The sequence below is a fragment of the Hirundo rustica genome, chromosome 13, assembly GCF_015227805.2.
Source record: "Hirundo rustica isolate bHirRus1 chromosome 13, bHirRus1.pri.v3, whole genome shotgun sequence".
Taxonomy (NCBI): domain Eukaryota; kingdom Metazoa; phylum Chordata; class Aves; order Passeriformes; family Hirundinidae; genus Hirundo; species Hirundo rustica.
The window spans coordinates 12037834-12058941 of record NC_053462.1 but is presented as its reverse complement, the minus strand read 5'-3'; the positions used below and the strand labels follow the sequence as shown (position 1 = coordinate 12058941).

Genomic DNA, 21108 nt, shown 5'->3' with positions numbered 1-21108 from the left:
CTCCATCAATTTAAGGATGATACAGAGCACTCCAATCTTCCTGCCCACTGCCGGAGGTCGCGGACATCACCGCAATCTTCTCCCTCAGTTTAAGAGTGATGCAGAGCACCCCAATCTTCCTGCCCACTGCCGGAGGTCGCGGACATCACCCCATTTCCCCGCAGGTTTTGGGGGCGGTGGGCCGCACCCACCCACGGCCCCGCGCCCCAGGGCCCGCTGGCCGCCCCTGGCTCAGGGAAGTTCGCGCCCCGGGGCCGCGGGTTCGAGCCCCGAGGGGGGCGGCCGATGCGGGGCCGTGCCGGGGCCGCCCCCGCCGGTTCTTGCGGGGGGTCCCGGCCGGGCAGCGGCGACCGCGGGCCCAGCGCACATGTGCGGCCGCCCGGCACATGCTCACTGAGCGCGGCGCATGAGCAGAGCCGGCGCGGGGCCATCGGACATCTTGGGCCGCCCCGCACGGAGCGGGCAGCGCCGCCGGTCCCGGGGCGGGAGCAGCCGCCGCCCCCGCGCCTGCCCGGCCCGCCCGCCCTGGCGCCGGCTGCCTGCCCCTCCCGCGCCTTCCCCGGGCTGCCCCGAGCATCCCTCCGCCCCTCTTGCATTTGTCTTAATTCTTCTCAGAGACAAGATGGCAACGCCGGCGGCGGTAAACCCTCCCGGTGAGTAGCTGCCGTCTCGCCCCAAGTGGCCCCGCCGCACAACACGCCCCCGCCGCCGGCTCTCCCCGCCCGGCCCGGCGCGGTCCCCGCAGCCCCGGGGCGGTCCCGCCGCTCCTCCCGCCGCCCCCGCGGGGCCCCGGGCCGGGCAGAGCCGGGCCAGCGGAGCCGGGAGCCCGTGGGGGTTCCCCGGGACACGCCGGCGCTCTGGCCCCGGCTGCCGGCGCTCGGTGCAGCCCCGCAGGAATGAACAGTTGTGCATAAGCATTCGCGGGCGTGGGGCGGCAGAGCAGCGGGGACGGGCGGTGCGGCACCGTGCAGACCCGCGCCTGCCCTGGGGATGAGTAGGAACATTGGCTGTCCCTGCCTCCACGTTTGTCAGCTTTATTGTCGGCTCGTGAAGCCAGAGTGTTGAAACTGACCGAGGGCATGTGCCCTGTGTTTGTTTTCTTTCCAAAGGATGCGGTAAACATTTGCTGTTAGTACTTAAGAAATTGGCAAAAGAAACTTACAAACATTTTTCCCATTGAGTTTTTTCGTGAGAGAAGGCGTTCCCTGACGTTTCGTTACATGTTTGTGAGATGTAACATCTATTTTGTTCACTGCGTGATGGAATAAGGTGCGTTTGGATGAAAGGACAGAGTAGTATTTTGGAGATGTACTTGGGTCAGCTTGGTTTGGATCAACAAGTACCTGACATTAAAAATAAGTGGAACAAGGGATCTTGTACTGGGCTCAGTACTAAGGAAGAGTATCGCTATTAAAGGTCAACTCCAGTTTTACTTGTTTTAATATGTGCTTGCTTTGTATCATTTTTTGTGGTGTCAGGTTGAGTTCTGACAGTTAAAGGCTTGCTTGAGTAAATGCCAGCTAATGTTTAAAGCTTGTTCATTAGATTAAATCCTGCTGTAGTTGGTAGTGTAGTTGTCATGCTGGAAGTAAATATTATGATATAAACAATGAATTTAGTTCAGTAAGCACCAATACAGTAAGCAGAAACTGATATTTGTCAGTCAGATTAGGTTTTAGAATCAGAATTCTACATACTAAATGAAAATCAATATTTAAAGGAAGGTTATGAAATTAATAGCATTTAGCTTCCAGGGTACCATATTGTGCATCATAACAGAGAGTTTCACTGCGTGCACTCACAGCTACAATCAGTTTTTTCGGACAGAGAAGGATACAAACACAATTTTTTGACATGGGTTTGGTTTGCCATTCTCTGGTTGTCTCTCCAGGCTACACACTGAAGGAACAGCCCTGTCCGCTTAGAGGTCAGTGCTCAAACTGCTGAGTTACAGCAGAGCCCAGTGCCCCTCTCACACCAACCTTTTCCACTTTCTGTAGCCACCTGCCTGTGCACTTTGTGAATTGAGAGGGTGTGAAGGGATTGTTGAGGGAACATTAAAAAAAAAAAAGGGAAAGAAGAGCCAAGTGTGTTGTCTGTGTGCGTCTCCGTGCGTGTGACACAAAGTTGACTTAGAGTGTGGTCTTCAAACTCTGAAGCACAGATTGCTGGTCCGGGGGAAGGATGAGGAAACATGTTGGTTTCCTGAAGTGAACCGAGATCACCTTCTGCAAGGCTGAGGTTACAGAGCTCCGCTCCTGTCTGGGCAGCTGGAGCAATCTGAGCTGAAAGACAAGCTCGCTGCCTGTTAATGATCCTCCCGCGTCTTCTGTGTGGGCGTTGTCAGACACCAGGGGCGAGGTCGGGGTGGGGAGCTTTGAGGGAAGGATGCCCTCGATCTGTCGCATAGTGCTGCCTTTGCTCTACCATGGACAGCAGAAGATAGAGCTGTGTGAAAAACCTGGACTTGAACTGTGGCTTTTTAGAATGATAATTTGTTGCTGGTTTTTTTTTTTTTTTTTTTTTTTTTTTTTTTTTTTTTTTTTTTTTTTTTTTTTTTTTAATAAGTAACTGCAAAGCAAGGCAGAGAAACAGTGAAACAGTCAAAATCTGTAGTGAAATTATTTTAATCCTGGGGATAGATCCTTAGCTGGAGTAAAATGATAGTAGCCCTATTAGTATTGGTGGAGTTGTGCCACCTTGTGCCAGTTGACTTCCTGATCTGCAATGTTAGGGGAGCACAATAGAAGATTAACTTGTTAAGCGTCTTTAATGATGATTAGAAATTACAGTATGATTAAATTTTTATTGAGCAATTGTCTGGGGTACTAATAACAGTTGGTAATTTAGGCAGGACATTAATTTGCAGCTACCACAATACAAATACATGTGGTTTTAGTCATATTCTAGATAGTGGCATGGGGATTAGCAGAGCGAGAAAAGCTGGGTGTTCTCTAACCACGTGAAGATCTTTCAACATGGGGTCTCTTGCTGCAGAACCTTGTACTGCTCTGTGGCAGCATCTTCTCTTGTGTTAGATGCAGATTTACCCTTTTTCCCACTGATCTGGTTTTAATGGAGGGTTTCAGTTAGGGAAGCTCATGGGAGTGGGAGCGGTTTGCATCCTTTCCCATCTGAGACTCACGGGAACTGCAGTGTCAGGGACCAGATTTGTGGTGGGAGTAAGGCTGCCTCTGTGAGCTTCCTGGACTGTTCTAGATGTCCACTGATAGTTCTTTTTGGTGAAGTTGTTTGTGCATAGCTGGACATCACCCTGACACAGCTGAGGGGCTGTGTGGGATAAGCTGCTTCCTCTTGGCACATGCTCAGCCTTGGAGCGGGTCTGGTTGGGAGTACTGTGTTGGTTTCTCGTACTCTGGATGACGAACTGAAGTGTGAAACAATACAGGTGTGTGGGAAGCTCATCTGCATTGGCACAAAGCATCACAGTTAATTTATTTCCTCCTGAAATAAGATTGGCATATTAAATGGGATTTAAGAACAAAAAAACTGTGGAGGTGTAACAAGCATTTCGTAAATTACCGCTTGCAGCAAAGTAACTTAGTGCCTTGTCTGTTTTAAACGTATTATTTTTGGAATGCAAGCTTTGTCCGTAACTACTGCTACTTTGGGTTCAGATTTTACTTAACTTGAGTGCAATACATGAAGTGGTGATTCTTGTATTAGCCAGGGTGGGACGAAAACATAAAGCTCTTCATGAGTTTAGAATTTTTTTTTCCTGAGACATCACCTGGTTTGGGGTGATGAGTTCCAGTCTGGCTCAGTCTGATGGGTGAGCAGCAACTTTCTGCTGTGGTCAGGTGATGAGAAATGAACTGAAAGGCTTCCTTGCCGCAAACTCGTAAGTCAAGTCAAAAGAAATCATGAGATTTTGAAGCTTATCTAGAGTTACTTTAGAGGGAAGATCCCACAGGATGCATTCTTGGCTACATTTTATGATTTTATGAATCCTCAGGGTTGTATTTTTATATTTAATTAAAAAAAAAAAAAAAAAAAGTAACTGAGTTGTTCATGTAATCCCTAAATCTCCTTTTAGTGATTTCTTTTTAAGCAGAGAGCCCCAAATACAAGGGTATGGAGAACAACACGTCCTCAAAAGGACATTGCTAGAAATGTCTAGAAAGAGGTGCTCTGACTTGAGAGAAGGAGTTGCTGGGGCTTAGGACGTTACTGCTGCAACTGTAGCAGCTTGTGAGAGGTACTTTCAGCCTATGGCTGATCCAACATTTTAAAAAATGGCATTTTAATTTAAAGGAAGATTTTAAAATAAGCTCTCTTTACTTTCAGTTTGTAATGAGTTAACAGCAAATTTTCTGTCATATTCATAAAGACTTGTAACTCAGCCCTGCATCTGGGCTCTTGGTTTAGGTAAGTGCGTTGGGTTCTGGGAGGTGGTTTTGGTTTCTATGTGTTTGTTTGACTTGGGAGTTAAGTGGGGATAAATCATTCTTCTATTTGAACTAGATATTCCAAGAACCCAATTATTTGTTAGCCAGTCCTACATTTGGGCTGAAGTTACTAAGATGTTGAGTGCTGTGGAAGAATTTTTTCGATGCTGCCCAGTTCATATTCCCGAAAAGAACTGGCTTTCTGACAATCTGGTCATTCTTTTCTTTGGATTTCAAACAGCTTTGAAATTGATGATTAAAAAAAAGAATCTACTTCACTGTTTTAGATTTCAAAATCATTCAACTCAAAGCCCCACAGTAGTGTTTTATTGCTGCTGCTCTGCCCTTCATTACAATACAGACTATCCAGTAAACTAAAAAAATCAATTTAACAGCATCCTGGAGTGTTGTAGAGATGGAGGCTATAATGAGCTCTGATGTTTCTGGTATGCAAAAAAGTAGTCATCATTCTAAGATAAAGTTTAAAAATAAGGGCTTCAAAATTAGAGCACTCATTAGGTAATGGGAGGTTTACGTTGCAGATCTTTTTCTTCCTGTATTTTTACAGCTCTTGTACTGCAGAATTGGTCCTTAATTCAGTTAAACTGTGGTATGAGATGCCAATGCCTCTTGAATTGTTCTGTGATAATGTTTTGTCCTTCAGGACTGTGTACTGAACAGTAACTGGCATTGAAGAAATGCCATTATTTTTATATTTCTAATATATAGGTATAGGGCATAGAAAAGATTTTATCTCTTCTATCACAAAATAGTTATTTAAAATTTGTAGCTTGTGGTTAGTTCCAAATATTTTTTCCAATAGAATGATGTTTCCCTATTCCTTTAATAAAAATGCAAAACAAAAGAGATATTGCTGATTTCTGTAATACCATATGGTGTTGCTGGTATTTCTTAGCAGTAAGGAAAATTGCTATAGAGATTAGGTGGAAAAGAAAAAAAAATAGCCTTTTCAAAACAGTCAAGGCAAAATAACCCTGTTGATGTAGTGATTATTGTTATTAAGAGGACAGAAATGGGGCTGTCATTATGAAGATGTATTCAGAGATTATGCTTAAATGGTTGTGAAGATCAGATATGTGTGTCGTTCAGAGCAATTTTGGGGGGCTTACTGCTTCGTAACTGACAAGCAAGAATGGAAAATGTGTTAATTCCGTGCTACCTGCAGAAATTACAATGTTATTAAAATTTGCAGTAGAAAAGAGAAAGAGGGGGCTTGAGTTTAAGAGATGGGAATTTAGATCGTGGCTCTTGTTGTAGATCTCTGGCAGATTTTCCAGGCTATCTATAGCAAAGTGTCTCTGGCCAGCAGTGTTTCGAGATGGATGAATCAGCTCAGGGTGAGCTGTTCTGTCTCGCCAGCTCTGGGGAGAGCAGGGATGCTCCCCTGGGTGCAGAAGTGTGCAGACACCGACCCCAGCTGCTTCTCTGACCGTAGGGATGTGCTCAGTAAAGGTTATGTGGGAAAGAAATCTACAAAGTCATAGGTGCTCCTTCACCATTCTGCAACATATTTCATGCGAAATGTTACAATTGCTGGACAACACAGGCAAAAATGTGACATTCCAGAGATTGTGGGTGGGTGCTTGCTCTGGAAAACATTGGTACAGTTTACTTCTTGCTGACAGTATTTTCTTTGTTCAGCTCTAAAGCATTTCCTGTCACCCCATCTGTATCAATCATTCTGTCAAGTGAAGAAAAGAAAAATTTTATGAGGCTGCATTTGTACATTTTATTTGCCTTCTGATTATAACCCAAGTAAGATACATGCAAAGAAAAAGCTTCAGAAAAATAATCCCTAATCATTTTTCATTGTTTCAAATAAAAATCCACATGAAAATTAATTGGTGGAATAAAGCCCCCTGGACCATGCACTTTCTGTCTGTTCAGGGAAGAACTACTTTGTCACAAAATGTTACAGGATTTTGGCAAGATCTGGCCTTTAATGTGCAGAAATTACATGGTTTGAAAATGCAGGATGAAACGGAGAATGACGATTTTTTAGCAAGAGCTAATTCAGAGTTTATTTTGGATAGTCAGAATTTCAAATGGATCTCAGTTTTATTATTGGCATGGATTAGTGGCCGTAGTCATGGGATGTGTAACAAATTAGAAGCTGTTTTCAAGATCAATCTAATTTCCTTTTTTTTGTACCCAAAGCACACTGAGCTTCCTTGAGCGAAGCCATCTGCACAGGGAGAAAGAGAAATCCTTTCTTTTGGATACTCTACATATTGATGAATGTTTCTAAAATTTCTGCTTTCTGTCTCTCTTTTGTCAGTATTTGTTTCCATTTTGCTTATCTTGGGTATTTCTGTCCTGTGGTTTCAATCCTGCTTTTCACACTTAGGTGTCTCTACCTTTCTCACAACTCCTGTATTTTCTGTGTGCTGTGCTTTGTATTGACTTCTCAGTGTTGTTGAAATGTAAATGAATCTTGGCATTGTGCTGGTGCTACTCCCAAGTCTTTCAACAGCTTATAAATTCAGATGCCATTCTGTAGGGAGCATCTGAAGTTCCCCTTAGAGAAAAGTGGTACTTTTTCTGTTCCAAGTAGCAACTGTGCTGCCTTCCCTGCAGCCCAGCAGGTGCTGTGAGGTGTGATCAACTGGGTCAAATTAGGAGCCTCTATTAGCTTGCATCTGCCCTGGATGTGTGTGCGTTGTTTTGTTCAAGAACAGCTCACAGTGTTCATTTCAAATGCTTAGATCTGGGCTGCTGCAGGTTTTTCTCATCTAAATGTCAACTGCGTGTGACAAGTTGAATAATATAAAATAATTGTAATTTTTTTTTTCTCTAATCAAGCACAAGGGGTGTTCAATTGTTTATTACTGGCTTTGCCAGCATGCAGATGGAAAGGTTTTTCAGGTAAGTTGCTCATACAAAATGCCTAAAATGGATAGTAATTAACAACTGGCTCTTCATTGGTATGTTAATTACGCTGCCATTTGTCCTGGTGCCTGTCGTTCTTTAAATGTTCACTTATACTGAATTGAAGCATTCACTTCCTGGCAAACAGAGAATGTATCAGAACAGTTTGACTCTCAGATATATGCAAATATTTTATGGGAAGAGGCATGCCAGTAAATCACTGAGCTGCGAAGAACAAAAACACTGCATATTTGTATTCCTCAGAGGTAAAAGCAAAACCTGTTTCTGAGGAACCCACAGGTCTGATTTTGAAAAATGGTCTCTGATACTTTCCTAGTACTAACCCAGAACACAATTCCATACAAGTAGGTAATTTTAGGAACTTGTAACTGCTGGCTGTTTCTATTAGTGAAGGTAGGTGGACGTCTGGGTGCTGTTAAATGCCCTTGAAATGCCTATCTTTTAAAACTGTATTGCTTATAATATCTGGATGGAAAATTCAAACTGAACTGGAAATGCTTTTAGAACTTGGGATAGAACTGATTATTTTGAATGCAAGAAGAGTTAAAGTAACTTACGAATAGATCACAGGAGTAGTCCCAGATCTTACTCAACTTACTGTTAAATTTTTTTGAGAACAGAGATTGTCTCTTGTTTTCTGAACTGTGCTTTGCAGAGTTCCTTCCCCAGTCTCCACATACAATTGCAATAAGTAAACCCAGGCTGTGTCTGGTGTGTCTCCAAGTCATCCAGTAGTGTCCTGAAGAGCGCCAGGCTGCTACAGTATGTGAGCATAGGCTGGTATTTTAATTTGCTGAGCTTCTGCCGCAGGGAATGTGGGTTAATCAGCCCAACACACAGTGACCCCTTACATGTGGCAGAAGTCAGCCCCTGAAATGAGGTGCTGATTGTAATAGGAGCTGTGGGAAGTGGATTATAGCCATAAAATTAGCTATTAAAAGGCACTGGCTACTGTGACCCTCTGCCTCATGTTTCATCCTTTCATGGACCAAAAGCTGTTAGTAATGCCAGGCTGTGGCTGAGCTGGATTTCCATTGTGTTGTGTCCACTAAAGTTGCTAGCAAGGTTCCTAGATCAGTTTTGAGCCCGGCTTTAAACACTCAAAGTAATGATAGCTAGAAAAGCTTAGTTTGAAATGATAAATTCTTGTGTTGCCAGTCACTGAGAGGTGGCCCATTTAGCATCAGTCCATGGGGATTGCTGTGAGAGAGTTTGGGATAAGAGTGGTCTGTTGGCTACTCCTGTGAGTCATATTCATGTCATAGTGTATGGGACACCAGTGTTCTCCTTGGATTTAATTTTTTTTAAAGCATCTTTAAGGGATACCCTGGCCCTCTGCATATAGATGTCCAAGCCTGAAAATGTTTTGCACCTTCTGTAATAAGCAGTGCTTTGACCAGTAGAAAACAAGGGTGCATAATTAAAACTTCCTTTTATTGTAATGAGATTTTCAGTGTATAAGAATATAATGGCAAATTATTGGAGCTATGTCAAGATTTGAGTGTTTTGGAGATAATAGTACCTCTGCTAAGCTTTTTATATTTTCATCTAAAGTAGGCAATAATTCTGGTTTAAGGAAAAAAAGTAAATTTATTTGGTGTGCAGTAAGGTTTGTGGGAACGGGAGTTGCAGTGTATTTTTGCTTACCAGTGAAGGTTTGAAATATGCATTTTCATTGTTGAAATTAAAGTAAATGAAGCATCACTAAGAAAAGTATAGGAGCATTTTCAAACTCTCTTATGAGGACTGAAGAATAAGAATACTTTCTAGCTGCATCTCTAGCAGAGGGGGCAGTACTATTGGAATAAAGAATCTTAAGTGAACATAACAATCTTCCCCAAATGCCAAGTGTTGAGGCCTACAGAATCCAAATTTCACAGTTTTCTGGAACAAGTTCTTAAAAATGTGTAATGTCTCTGTGGATTCTCTGCCATCTGTGAGTTAGGGTTGATCCAAGTGAAACTGTTTCTCTGGAACTGGATTGTCACTAGAACAGAATGTTCTAGATCACACTACATGGAACCCCACCAAAAAAAGCCCATTACTGACACTTAATAATAAAGTGTAAAATTTCCATTATGGATAGTTACAGAATAAGACAGCAATAGGGAATTTTTCTTCACTCTTTGTTGTTGATGATCACTGTGAAGTACTTGGGTGTCTGAGTCTTTGGGCTCCTTGTAGTTTATTCATACTTGAGACTTGGTTCTTGAATGATCACAGATGCTGGATTGTTTTTCTTCTAAATAAAACCCGAGTGTTCCTGGACTTTCTGTACTCTCTGATCTGTTTCTGATACACTCTGTGAGCATGTGCCTTTCTGAGATGTGTTAGTCTTCTGGTTAAATATATCTTGATACTCTTTCACTCTTCAGACAAGCTAACATTATACATTTCCAAAGTGATTCCTGACTCAAGACTTAATCATATTTTCTTTTAGTGGTGTCCTCTCCTGCTGCAGAACTCTTTGGTTCTGAACTGTAAATGGGACTGAGGCTTATAATGTAGAGGAAGCTGCCAGTCTCAATATCTTTGCTCTCCAAAGTGTTCCCTTTTGTCACCTGTGTTTCTCCCTCAAGGTTCCACGCATGTTTTAAAAAGAGGAGTCGCGTAAATATGTCAACAATATTTGAGGTTAGGCAGCTATAGGATGGTGCTGTGAAATGAAATCTTAGTGCTGGTGTACAACAGCTGAATTAAAAGGTGTGTGGTTTTACTTGTCAGCATTTTGGTTGAGTACTATCAGTTGGAGATGTGTGAGTGGGTGGAAAGAACAGTAACGTGGAGTTCATGCTGAATTATGTTTTGCTGCAGGAAAGTTATTCATTAGTCTCATAGCTGGCACATGGCTCTTTATGCCTTCTCTAAAGTAGTATCTGACGACTGATGAAAAGGTTGATATGACATTAAGGAATTGGTTCTGCCTCATCTTCTGGCGTGCAAGAGCCTTTCTGCCCTTGGCAGAACCGACTGAGACAGAGGCAGCGTGCCAATCCTCACTTTGCTCTAGGAAGGGCATGCATGTGGCAAATGGTTCATGGTTTGAGGAGCCTTGGCTCCGTCTCTGACTGTTACGTGTGGAGGTTACTGATGGTGTACCCAAGTTCGGCTCCGGGGTTCGTTGTGTCTCCACCTACGCCCCTCTCTTGGTTTGTCAGGGGTGGTCCTAAGGACAGAATACCCTTTCGTCATTTCTAAATTTAAAATGAACGTGGTAATTATGAATAAGTATTTCAGAGAGCAGTAAAATGTCGCTGTGCAGGAAGATTCCTGGCTGTGGCACGCTGGCTGCACATTTCTCGTGTATCACTGGCTGACTGAGAATGTCTGAGAGTCGACCAGGGCAAGGAGGCAGGCTCGTGGGACAGGGTTCAGCTTTACTACAGGCTTTCTACTGAATCACTGACAAATGACATTTACATGCCACAATTAAGTCATCTGACTTTTGTTTTCATTTATCTTACCACCAGTTTGCAAGTCCTGTTCATAAGACTGCGTAATTTGAGATGCTTTTTTCATATGTGTCGGTTGTAAAAATGACATATTTGTAAGATGCCTGTGCTGGCACAAGCAGAGAATGTCTTCCATAGTGATGTGCTAATTGATAATGTTTTATTAATAGACTTTTATTTCCACGTTTATGTTGGATTAGCAAAAAATTTTCCTCCCTTTGGGAGGAAACAGAGAAAAAAGGAAAATATACAGCTTCTTTCTCTCTGGAAACAGCAGTTATTATTTATTCCAGGCACATGAATAACCATTAATTTGTATTTTCTTTACAGAGGAGGTAGGATATTTGGATAATGTGCTTTTTAAGTGTCTTGGCAGAATATACACATGATAGATAGTTATTTCAATGCTGAACTAGCAACAATCCACCTAGCTTTAAAGTACTAATATAGGTTTTACAACTTCATATCTTGTTGTCTTATGGCTGCTTTTCACACTTAAATTTGCCTTTGAAAATGCATTATTCTCATCCAGTTACAGTTTGTATTAAGATTGAGAGCAAAATGTACATTGCTTATACACCAAAGAGATGATCAAGCTATATGAAAAACACAATTGCACCAAGTGAAAATTATGAGATAATTTTCAAGTGTTTGTTTTGCATTTGCAAGTTAAAAAGTAGGAAAATGTATTATACGGGGGTACATGGTTAGTGGGTTAACTCAAACTGTTCTTTTAATCAGTGAGCTGTCCCTGGAAGTAGATACATTTTCAGAAATGAAATCATGATTCTTTCTAATGTTGAAATGTTAGGATAAAGTATTTGTAGTGATTTCTTGGTAAATGCATGTGGCTGCCACTGGTTGTTTGCTTTGTTGCATAGAGTCCCTGTGGTAGCTGGGACCTGATTGCCAGGTTTGGAATTCAGACTAATCTTGTGTGTCCTGTGTACTTGCCTGTGCTGCTCTTCAGTCAGCAAATAACAAAGCTAAAAACCTTACTTTGGTCAATATTTATAGACAAACATCAGCTTGTTTTTTGACAAACATCCAGTTGTTTACAGTGAGGGGTTTTTCAGTATCATTCTTGGCTTCTGCATTTGATATATGCACAGAACTGTCTGTATGCTTTTGGGAACAAGTGGCTTGTAATGGATGTCAGATCATGTTTAATGTGAATATAGGGACATAGAAAAAATAATGCTTTCTTGTTGTATGGGTTTTGTTTTGTTTTGTTTTTTTTCTTGCTTAGTGGTTCGCTGGTAGAACATCCAGGAAATCTTGTATTCTGTAATTCTGAAAGAGCAAGTAAGAGCATGGCTATTACTGCTAATAACTTCTGAAAATCTAGCACAGCCTACATGGAAGCAGCATTTTTTTTTACGTTAAAACTGGTAATTTTAAAAAGAAAGCCTGAGGTTCAGTTTTATGAAATACGTTCAGAAAGAAGCTCTGGGAAGAAGTTAAGCAGAAAAAAAGGTGTTCCAAAATTCATGACAAATGAATTCTTGGGAGTGTTGGAAACTAAAAGTAACATTAAGGAATATTCTGCAGCAGAGCTTTGTAGTATTTTGTATTTTCTACATGCCCATGAAGGTTTCCCTTATGCCCTAACATTGCAGTGTGCCATTTAGAACATTTGTGGGAATGAAAAATTCTAGAAAGTAGCAACAACAGCAAATACAGTTACCTTTGAGCACCCAAAAGCTTGTGAGCTTGTATGATTTTTTTAATTTGCATATATATATATATGCAATATATATATAATATATATATAATATATATAATATATATATTATATAATTTAAATTATATAATAATTAAATATTAATAATAAATAAAATAAATTATATATACGTGAAATTACCTGAAAGGAAGAATAATCTAAAAAACATTTAGTGAAGTAAAGGGGCAGTGACAACTAGAAAAATCACTGAGACCTTTATTTGAAGTGTTGGGGTTTTTTAGCTTGCAGAAAAATTCAGGGTAAGGGAAACTCACCTTGCAGAGAGGAGGGTAACTGCTAGTGTGGGCTGATGTATCAGATTAGTTAAGACATCAGAAGATGTTCTGAAGATTGTCCTTGTTGGTAGGTTAAACTGAACACATCCAGATTGGTGACAGGTGCCAGATGAACATTGGGGGAAGATTGGTGCACTCTTTTCAGGTAGCTTTTCAAGACTCAGTTCAGTTTGAATCTGGAATTTTCTTATCCATAGCCCTCTTCCATGGTCTGAAGGCTGGACTACAGTATTTCATAAACTGGGCAAGGAGTTTGAGAATTAATAGCTGGAGCACACTAGCAGCCTGTTCATTTTTACACCCCATTTGAGTCATATTTTTTGATCCTTCTTGCTACTGTGGGAAAGTGAGGTTGGCTGTTTTTGTCAATCTTTAGAGAAAAAAAAAAAAAATCAGAAATTCTCCTTTGACTTAAAAGAATTTTAGACAGGCATAAAATGACCTGAATATTTACAGTGATCAGGCTCAGGCTGGGATTTTGAGAAGGAGTTAAATGTTAGGGTTTTTTTTTTTTCCCTGCAGTTTTTAGGCAGAGAATGTTGTATTAGAAATCGTGAGAAAAGGATGAAGTACTAAACCACACCCTATTTTTAGAATGTGTTTTTGACAAGTACTGATATTCTTTTTAAGGTGTTTCACATAAAAATTTTTATTCTTAGTAATGAATTGGGGTGTGAAAACACCTGAAAGGCCAATTAATTATCATAACATCAAATAAGCATCATTTGCTTGTTGATCAAGCAGAACTGAAGTCATTAGTGCTATCAATAGAATGCTATTTAATGAAAACAATAGCATTCTGATTACCCAACAGTGCCCAAGGACACTGTAAATTTACTGATAATTAAGTATTTGGTAGTGCAAGTTGCTGTTCTGAATGAAATTTAAAATTAACATACCCTTCTGAGGCACACTTAAAAATCTTTGTAATAAATAAAGGCATTTGAAGGACACAAGTCAGTAATTTTCAGTGAATAATTTGAATCAGAGTGGTCCACGTTTTACCTCTCGGTCATTGGACTGCGTTGCTCCCAAGCTTTCTGCAGCTGATGGGGAGCGAACGTGTCGGTCTGGTGTGGTGGGAACACGTCAAAGATCTCAGTCTGTCACCCCAGCGTGGTCAGTGCCTTGCAGGGCAGCCCATGGGCCACCACCAGAGCTGTGGCGCTGGGTTTGGTGGGATGGAGTTTGGCAGTCACCATTTCCTCAGACAGAGGATGCACAAAGCTTTCATGGTCTCCCTTGCCAGCCCCTCGGTGAGTTGGCTCAGTGGAGATTCCTGCTGTAGGCAGGTCAGGGGCAGGGTAACACTTCTCTTTTGGTCTGCCTCCATGCATTTTCAAATTTTTACATTTCGGATAAATTATACAGCTACTTGCACCTGTGAACTTAGAACAGTGCTTTCTCAGTGAAAATGTGTTATAAGGATATTTTTATGAAACAACTACAAGAGGAGACCAAGAAATTATTAATTCGCTTGAACGTTTCTGCTCATTATTTAGGAAATGTGTTGTTAGATTTCTTCAAATGTGAACCAGAAGTTATAGTCATAAATACTGCCTCTCATGCTCACAGAATCTGATTGCTGATTTCTTCTGTAATAACAGAAAATATGCACAAGTGATATTGGCAATGACTTTCATGTGAATTCTGTGCATTTCTGGGTAGAGGAAAAAATGAAATAGTTGAGAGAGGGCATTGGATTTCTGGGAAAGCTAGGCTGCCCCTGATCTGCATTTAGTTAAAATCCATTTTGGTGAATGTTCTGGACAGATTTATTACCAATTAGCTTTATTTCTTTACATTTATACAGCTATTGACTATGTTTTATGTAATTGATAGGAGTTTAGAGCGCTGTCATCTTGTTATGATGTAAACTCTGGAGAGCCACAGTATTGATCTCAGTGAGTTTTTTTCTTATGTATACCATTGCGAGTATTTTAATAGCAGCTTCAAATAATTTCCACAAATTGGCAGTTTAACTTGTACATCAACAAAATAGATTTGTGACCAAACACTGAAAATGCTTGAAATCTAAACCAGCCTCTGTTGCTGGAAAATAATTGCAAGATAGGTAGTAAGAAGCCAGAGTACTTGATAGAAGATTGTGGAAATATTATTTTAAAAGAAATAATTTGAAGATGAATGAACAGAAATGAAGCCTCAAATAATGACATAGTGCAGATAAACTATTGAGCAGTTTACGGCTAGTATTTCTTTATTGTGAAACAGTTACATAGGAATTTATAAAAGGAAATTTGCTTGCAAATATTTTTTTGACAATTACAGAAAAGGGAAAGGAAACAAAATGAGTTTAGGAAAGAACAAATAGCAGTCATGGTATAAAACTAATAATCAGTGATCCAGAGCAAGGACGTACAATGGAAAATGCTTGATTTCGTTGTTAATGAAATAAAGTAATAGCGGAAATTGGCTAATTCCCTATTTTTCTTATCTTTGTGAAAGAAACACACTTAAGAAATGCTACGTCTGCTGCTCCTGATGTAAAAACATGCCGGTTTGTCCTGAAAGTAAAATTTTTCAAGCCCAGCATATCTTTTCTAGCACTGACCAAAAGCAGGTGCTTGAAGGAGTATAAAATGAGAGTTAGCATGTGTGGTGCTTCCCCTGGCTCCTGTCCCACCCTCCAGCCATGGGGCTTCTTGTCGTAGAGCTCAGTGAATTTCTTTTGCACGGTTTTGGACAGGGTCTACATAAAACCTTTATAGTTTTTTTTGGCATCCACAGAGGCCCATTGTAGGGAGCTTGGGGCATCCAGAGATAGCTGTCAGGAAAGCTTGGCAAAAATACTAAGGGTGTGGGCAGGTAAGAAAGGTGAGAAGGAGGTGTTTGTAGGATCGTGTGACAGTGGCTGAAACACTCTGACATTGCCTTTGGGGAGTGGATTGGCTCAGGGGGACCCCCAGGAGGGAGCAAGCAATGTCATGGGAGAAGGAATCCAGGCTTAACTCATCTGGTTTATATATATATATATATATATATTTGTGTATGTGTACATATATCTAAATCTGTATCTGTGTGTATGTATATGCATGTATGTAGGTAGGTATATGTAGTCATGAGAGCAGCCAGCAGAAATTGGATGCTGTGCAAGGCAGGAGATGAGGAATGGTTGGATGGGAGGGCTTTTCTTTCTGTGTAGACAGAAGTCGAGTCTCAGTAAATCTTAAGAATGTAGAGGCAGATATGACAAAACACATCCATAACTGCAGTCACAGTAAAGACTGATAGTCTGGCCGTGAGGGTTAATTTTATTGTAGCTTGCACTTGCCAACTGGGCAACTCTGAATTTGTTCTCTTCGCTTATTTACTGAGCAACAAATTTTACCAGGCCCTTTTAACACTGTGGGCAGGGCTGTGTGCAGGTGTTTTGCCTAATTCAGTATTATTGTGCCTGGCTTTAGTGTAGCTTTAGCTGGTCTTGCAGCTTCCACTTTACCTCCTGATGTTTTACTGGATGAAATACAGCAAGTGTTCTGTTTTAAAAAGGGAAAAAATTGTCCTGTACATGAATTTCTAATTGAATGCCAACCAAAACAAGCTAAATGAAACAGACTTGTTAAATGAAGAATTAATGTACTGAGCATGATCTGACTCTGAGAAACTTTAAAGTCCTTAGAGTTTATTATTTTTTCCTCGTGTTTGTTTGCCCAGGCTGGGTGTGTGCTTGCACAGTTTTTGCGAGTTCATTAATGGGTCAGCTGTGGGTAGTTGTACATAACAGAACAGCCATATATGCTATTTGCTAGGTCTGCTACTCAGTAAAAAGTATGGAAAATAACGCTGAATGTTACCTTCTGTTTCTTGCACGTAACTTATAATTATGCAGTTACTTTTGGCAAATACAAAATGTCAGAGAAGGAGGGAGAATCACCATTCATTTCAGATGGAAATGATGCACAGTTTGGGGAGCCTTGTTTTTTGGTGATTTGCATGGTACTTTTGCCACATGTCAGTAATATCAGCCAAAATGCAAATAAAACCAGGACAAATTAATGCAGAGACTGATAAATGGGGAATTATGTTGTATGATAGCATGATATCATGTCTGTAGTGGCTGAAGACCAGGTAGGGTCACGTTCAAGCACCGGCTGCTGTTGTCTGCTGTTTTACTGTGACCCTTCATGTAAGCTAAGCACCTGCCTCTCTTCTTTTAATAATGTTTACATCAATCCTGAAATAGCCTCTCAAAGTCAGATTTTCATCCCCTCTGGCCTTTTACAGTAGCTGCCCTACTTCCCTGCCCGATTTGCATGTGCACTTTCCCACTTGTAACTATTTATATCTGAGACATTTGCCAAGTGTTGGAGGCTCAGGTTGTGTTTTCGGTGTGAGTCTATCCCAAGTCCTTGGATTTGCTTCTGGCTCACTCCTTCATGCACTTCCAGACTTTGGATGTAAGAATTACTTTTCTTCTAATGTGTCAGTCCATCATAACCATGGTGGAGATCTGGGTGCTTTTCTGCTTGAGTTTAAGCCCCCGCTTGTGCAGGGGGAAAGATTATTAAATTTTAGAGGTAGACCAGGTGCTTAGGTTCAGGTCAGTTTTCACATTCATTCTACAGTGCAGATACAAGCCTTGTTTCAGTTCTGAGAGGGTTTTTTGTTTTCCAAGGCTAGAGACATGCTTTCAGAACAGGAGCCATTAAGGCTTCTTTTTTAACCTTTGCTCCCTGTTTTGAATTTCAGCAACCTCTTTTGGGGGAAATGGTCATAGTTTGGCAGGACCTATCAGCAGTTGGATGTATTGGCTTATTAAAGAGAGTACAAGAAATAGTTCGCCTCAGTCAGAGGCTGAGCAGGTCATTATGAATAAGAAGTGGAAAAATAGCCAGGGAAAAATGCAGGGGCATAAGGCACCATGCCATTTGTCAAGAAGATAGGAATGAAGAAGAAGCTACCCTTTCCCTTCTTCCCAGCCTAACTTTAAGTAGCCAAGTGCATCTTCTGTCCGTGCTTCAGGTTTAATTTTTAGTCTATAACTTTCTGTGGTCGGTGCAGAGGTGTGACTCCTTTCTTTTTTGGGATTGTGCTAAAGGGCATTCTGAGTTTGTCCAGTCATATATGGGTTGTGTTGGTCATTTAGGGTCATTTAGGCCCTCAAGCTGAGCACTTGCAACAAGAATTCCCCTAAAGTAGACCAAAACTCTCTTTTGTCACTGTTTACTGCCAGTTCTCTGCATCCCACCTTCTTTTGCACTTCCAGGTGGTGTTGATGAACTGTGGGGCACACAAAAGCGTGTGGATTGCAGTGAGGTTCCAGGGCATCCATGTGGGCATGGATGGCTTGTGTGAACACAACAGTCAAGTGTGGAGGCACTCTGGAGGGTTTCACCTCTTTGACTTCAAAACTTGCTCTTCCAGTCTACTGGTGGGGCATATGGTAGATACCTCTTATGTGTGTCACTGCCTCTGGCATCTCCTCCAGAGTCACAGCAGAGAAGGCAGAGAGAGAGGTAACTTGATTTGGCCTTTGGAACACCAGTTAGGCCACTCTCTTAAATGCTTGGTCCCAGTCTCTGCTGAACAGACAGTGCCCCTCCAACTGAGCAGCTCAATCTCATCATCTCCCCCCGCTTCCAGTGTGCTTAACATTCACCTGTGATGCAGGCAGAGGATAAAGCTCTTATCTTCATTTTGAAAAAGAGAACGTTTCTCTAGTAACTGCTCACCACATGCCCTAATTTATCTTCAAGATTAGGGGTGGGCTCCCCACACACCCCAAAGCACAGGGCATTGTGGTGGAGGGGAATGTTTTTAGTTAATTAGGATTTTTATATTATTCCTGGCTCAGTAGCTCTTTCCAGAACCTAAATGGTTAAAGTAGAAAATGTTAGTAATTTTGCTGCAAATAAATTGATCAGTATGCAAGACGGTTGTCACCGGCTGAATCATGGTCCACAGTTAAGGTAAACAGATCTGTGATGACATTTTCTGAGCAGAATACCAATGCTGTTACATTTCTTCCCAGAGGTTTCTGACTCTTCTTATATGCGGATAAAATTTCTCTCCGAGAAGGTTTTGTTCACAGGAAAGAAATAGCATCTTTGTAAGAGTCGTCCTAAAAGGTGGGATTTCTTATATTTTGTGATTTATTTGTAATTGTAATTCTGTCGAGAGCATGGCAAAGAATGTTTCTGCTTTTCTGTGTCTCTTGTCTGTACAGTAGATGTTTTTGATGTGGAGTCTATTTAAAGTGTCTGGCAATGAAATGCAAGTAAAACATTATTAACAGAGTTATCAGGAACAATGAAAAATGGGTTTTTTTTAAATGTTCTTTGAGAGTGAGCTCTGTTTTATAATCTCTGTAGTTAACACATAAAAGCAATGACTGAATATACAGCTAGATTTTTAACGTTAGTGTTTCTGTGAAATGTTTTTGACTACATGATGGCTCTGTATTTGTGTTGGCATATTCTAAAGTAAGTGCTATGATATAGTTTATTCTTAAATGTCTCTGTGCTAGGCACAAAATCCCCCTTGCAATTGACTGCAATCAAAACCATTTAGCTGAGATGCATCTAACTCCCTTATGACTTCAGAGTAATGAAAAATATAGTTTCTAAAGAAGTTTTTGAAATCTGCTTTCTTAGAATATTTAAAAGAACATTTTGAAGTCACTGTTTATGATGCTGTTGATGGGATTGGGCACATTTGTAATTCTGTGTTTAGCCTTAGATCCACATTTACTTGGAGGTGATTGACATCTCAGCCGTTCTATGGATTAGTGGCTGGAAATCTGTCCCATTTGTATTGATAAAAGTAGAATTTCCTCGTTTAGTCAGATGTTGGTATCTGACTTTAGTCATGTTTATTACAGTAGACACTGAAGGATAAAGGAGCCCTGTGGAGAGCATGCTCCATGGTACCTGACATGGAACAGCAAACCTGGAACTGGTCCTCACAGCTAATGTCAGGGATTCAAAGTCTCTGGGAGTTGACAAAGCCATTTCTCCAGTAGGTTTTGGGTTTCAACTTGACCCTGTCCATGTCTGCTGTATGACCCTGTCCATGTCTGCTGTATGACCCTGTCCATGTCTGCTGTATTTAGGTGAGGGGACTGTAGCTCGAGTGGCTGAAAATAGTGTAGTTAGCAGGACCTTTTGTAAGATGGATTTAGAAAGTCTTGTCATGCACAGCATTTCAACGCTTCCCAGGAGGATGCATGGCTGTGATTTGTGGAGAGGAGCAGAGCAGGAGCTCCATCTCCATCTCTGGAGCTGTGTGATGCTCCCTGTGAGGATACGTGGCCAAAGAGAGCTGCCCTTCTCTGGGAGATACCTCAGCAAGTCACAAATTTGAGTCAGAGACAGACAAGATAGAGCTGCATTTCAGGCAGTGGAACTGGGGTGGGACTCAAGATTTAAGGTTTGGGCTCGAGAGCTGTCATTTAATAATTCCCTAGCAAAAATGAGAAGTCCAGGTTCATCCTGGTGCACTGCACTTTTCAGTAATTCTTGCTCTGACTGGGGTTCCTGTGCACTTTTATGTTATCCTTGTATTTTGCTTGTGCTTTGCTCTTTGTGCTTTGCTTTGTGAAACACAGAGCAGCTATTCCTTTTGCAGATCTATGTAACAGCTTGAGATGAACGTGGATTTTTGGGAATAAATCCCTGTATTTTATCACAGTATTTTAACGTACATTTGCAGGTTATCTTTTATTTCAGAAACATCTGTGAATATTTTGGGATTGACCTAAATGTGGCACTAAAGTAAAAGTGTAATGTCCAAACTTCAAATGTTCAGCAGTGAAATGAAGTCTGGACAGAAATGGAGGGATTAATTCTGCTTTTTTGTTGTTCCTGGATTAATGTGGCTCCTCAAGGATCCCCAAGATAAATACAAATAGTAGTGGCAGGATCTGGCCTGCTCCCAGACATGACAGTGATAAGACAAGAACTGTTAAATGTTGTCCAGCTGGAGGAATGTTCACTAAAGATTGTGAGTGTTGTGCTGGGTTTTGTTCTAATAACATATCTGTGTTCCTTGGCAGATCTCTAGGAACTCTCTAACCTCCAAATGAAATACGGCACACATCTTTTCAGCAAAAGAATTACTACTATTTGACACTAACAAACACCTTTTAAAGATTTTAAAGAAATTTGTTCAGATCGCTGCTTTGATGGTTACAGATGATTTTAATGAATGTTCAGCTTGACCTTGTTTCACTTCCTGAGAATTATACCCTTATGTTCGTGTTTCAGTTTTGGGTAGAGTATGCAACACTTGTTTTATTTCCATTGGCAGAAGGGAAGTCCACTCTTTGAACATTGAATCTCATAAAGTGCACACCTTGC

The 21108-nt window shown here is 41.1% G+C and overlaps 1 protein-coding gene across 6 annotated transcripts in view; it reads left to right on the top strand.

The window, feature by feature from the left end:
• Positions 1-524: 524 nt before the first annotated feature.
• ARNT2 (aryl hydrocarbon receptor nuclear translocator 2) overlaps positions 525-21108 on the top strand; it is a 96222-nt gene continuing 75638 nt past the window's right edge. For 5 of the 6 annotated variants that reach the window (XR_009208280.1, XR_009208282.1, XR_009208281.1 and 2 more), the window contains exon 1: positions 525-653. Coding sequence is in view for 2 of the 6 variants with exons in the window: in XM_040077157.2 (XP_039933091.1) it covers positions 623-653 (31 nt within the window). In the remaining 4 variants the exon portion in view is untranslated. Of the gene's footprint in view, positions 654-18738; positions 18880-21108 lie in introns of those variants that run through there. The other variant, XM_040077156.2, reaches the window with a different exon arrangement.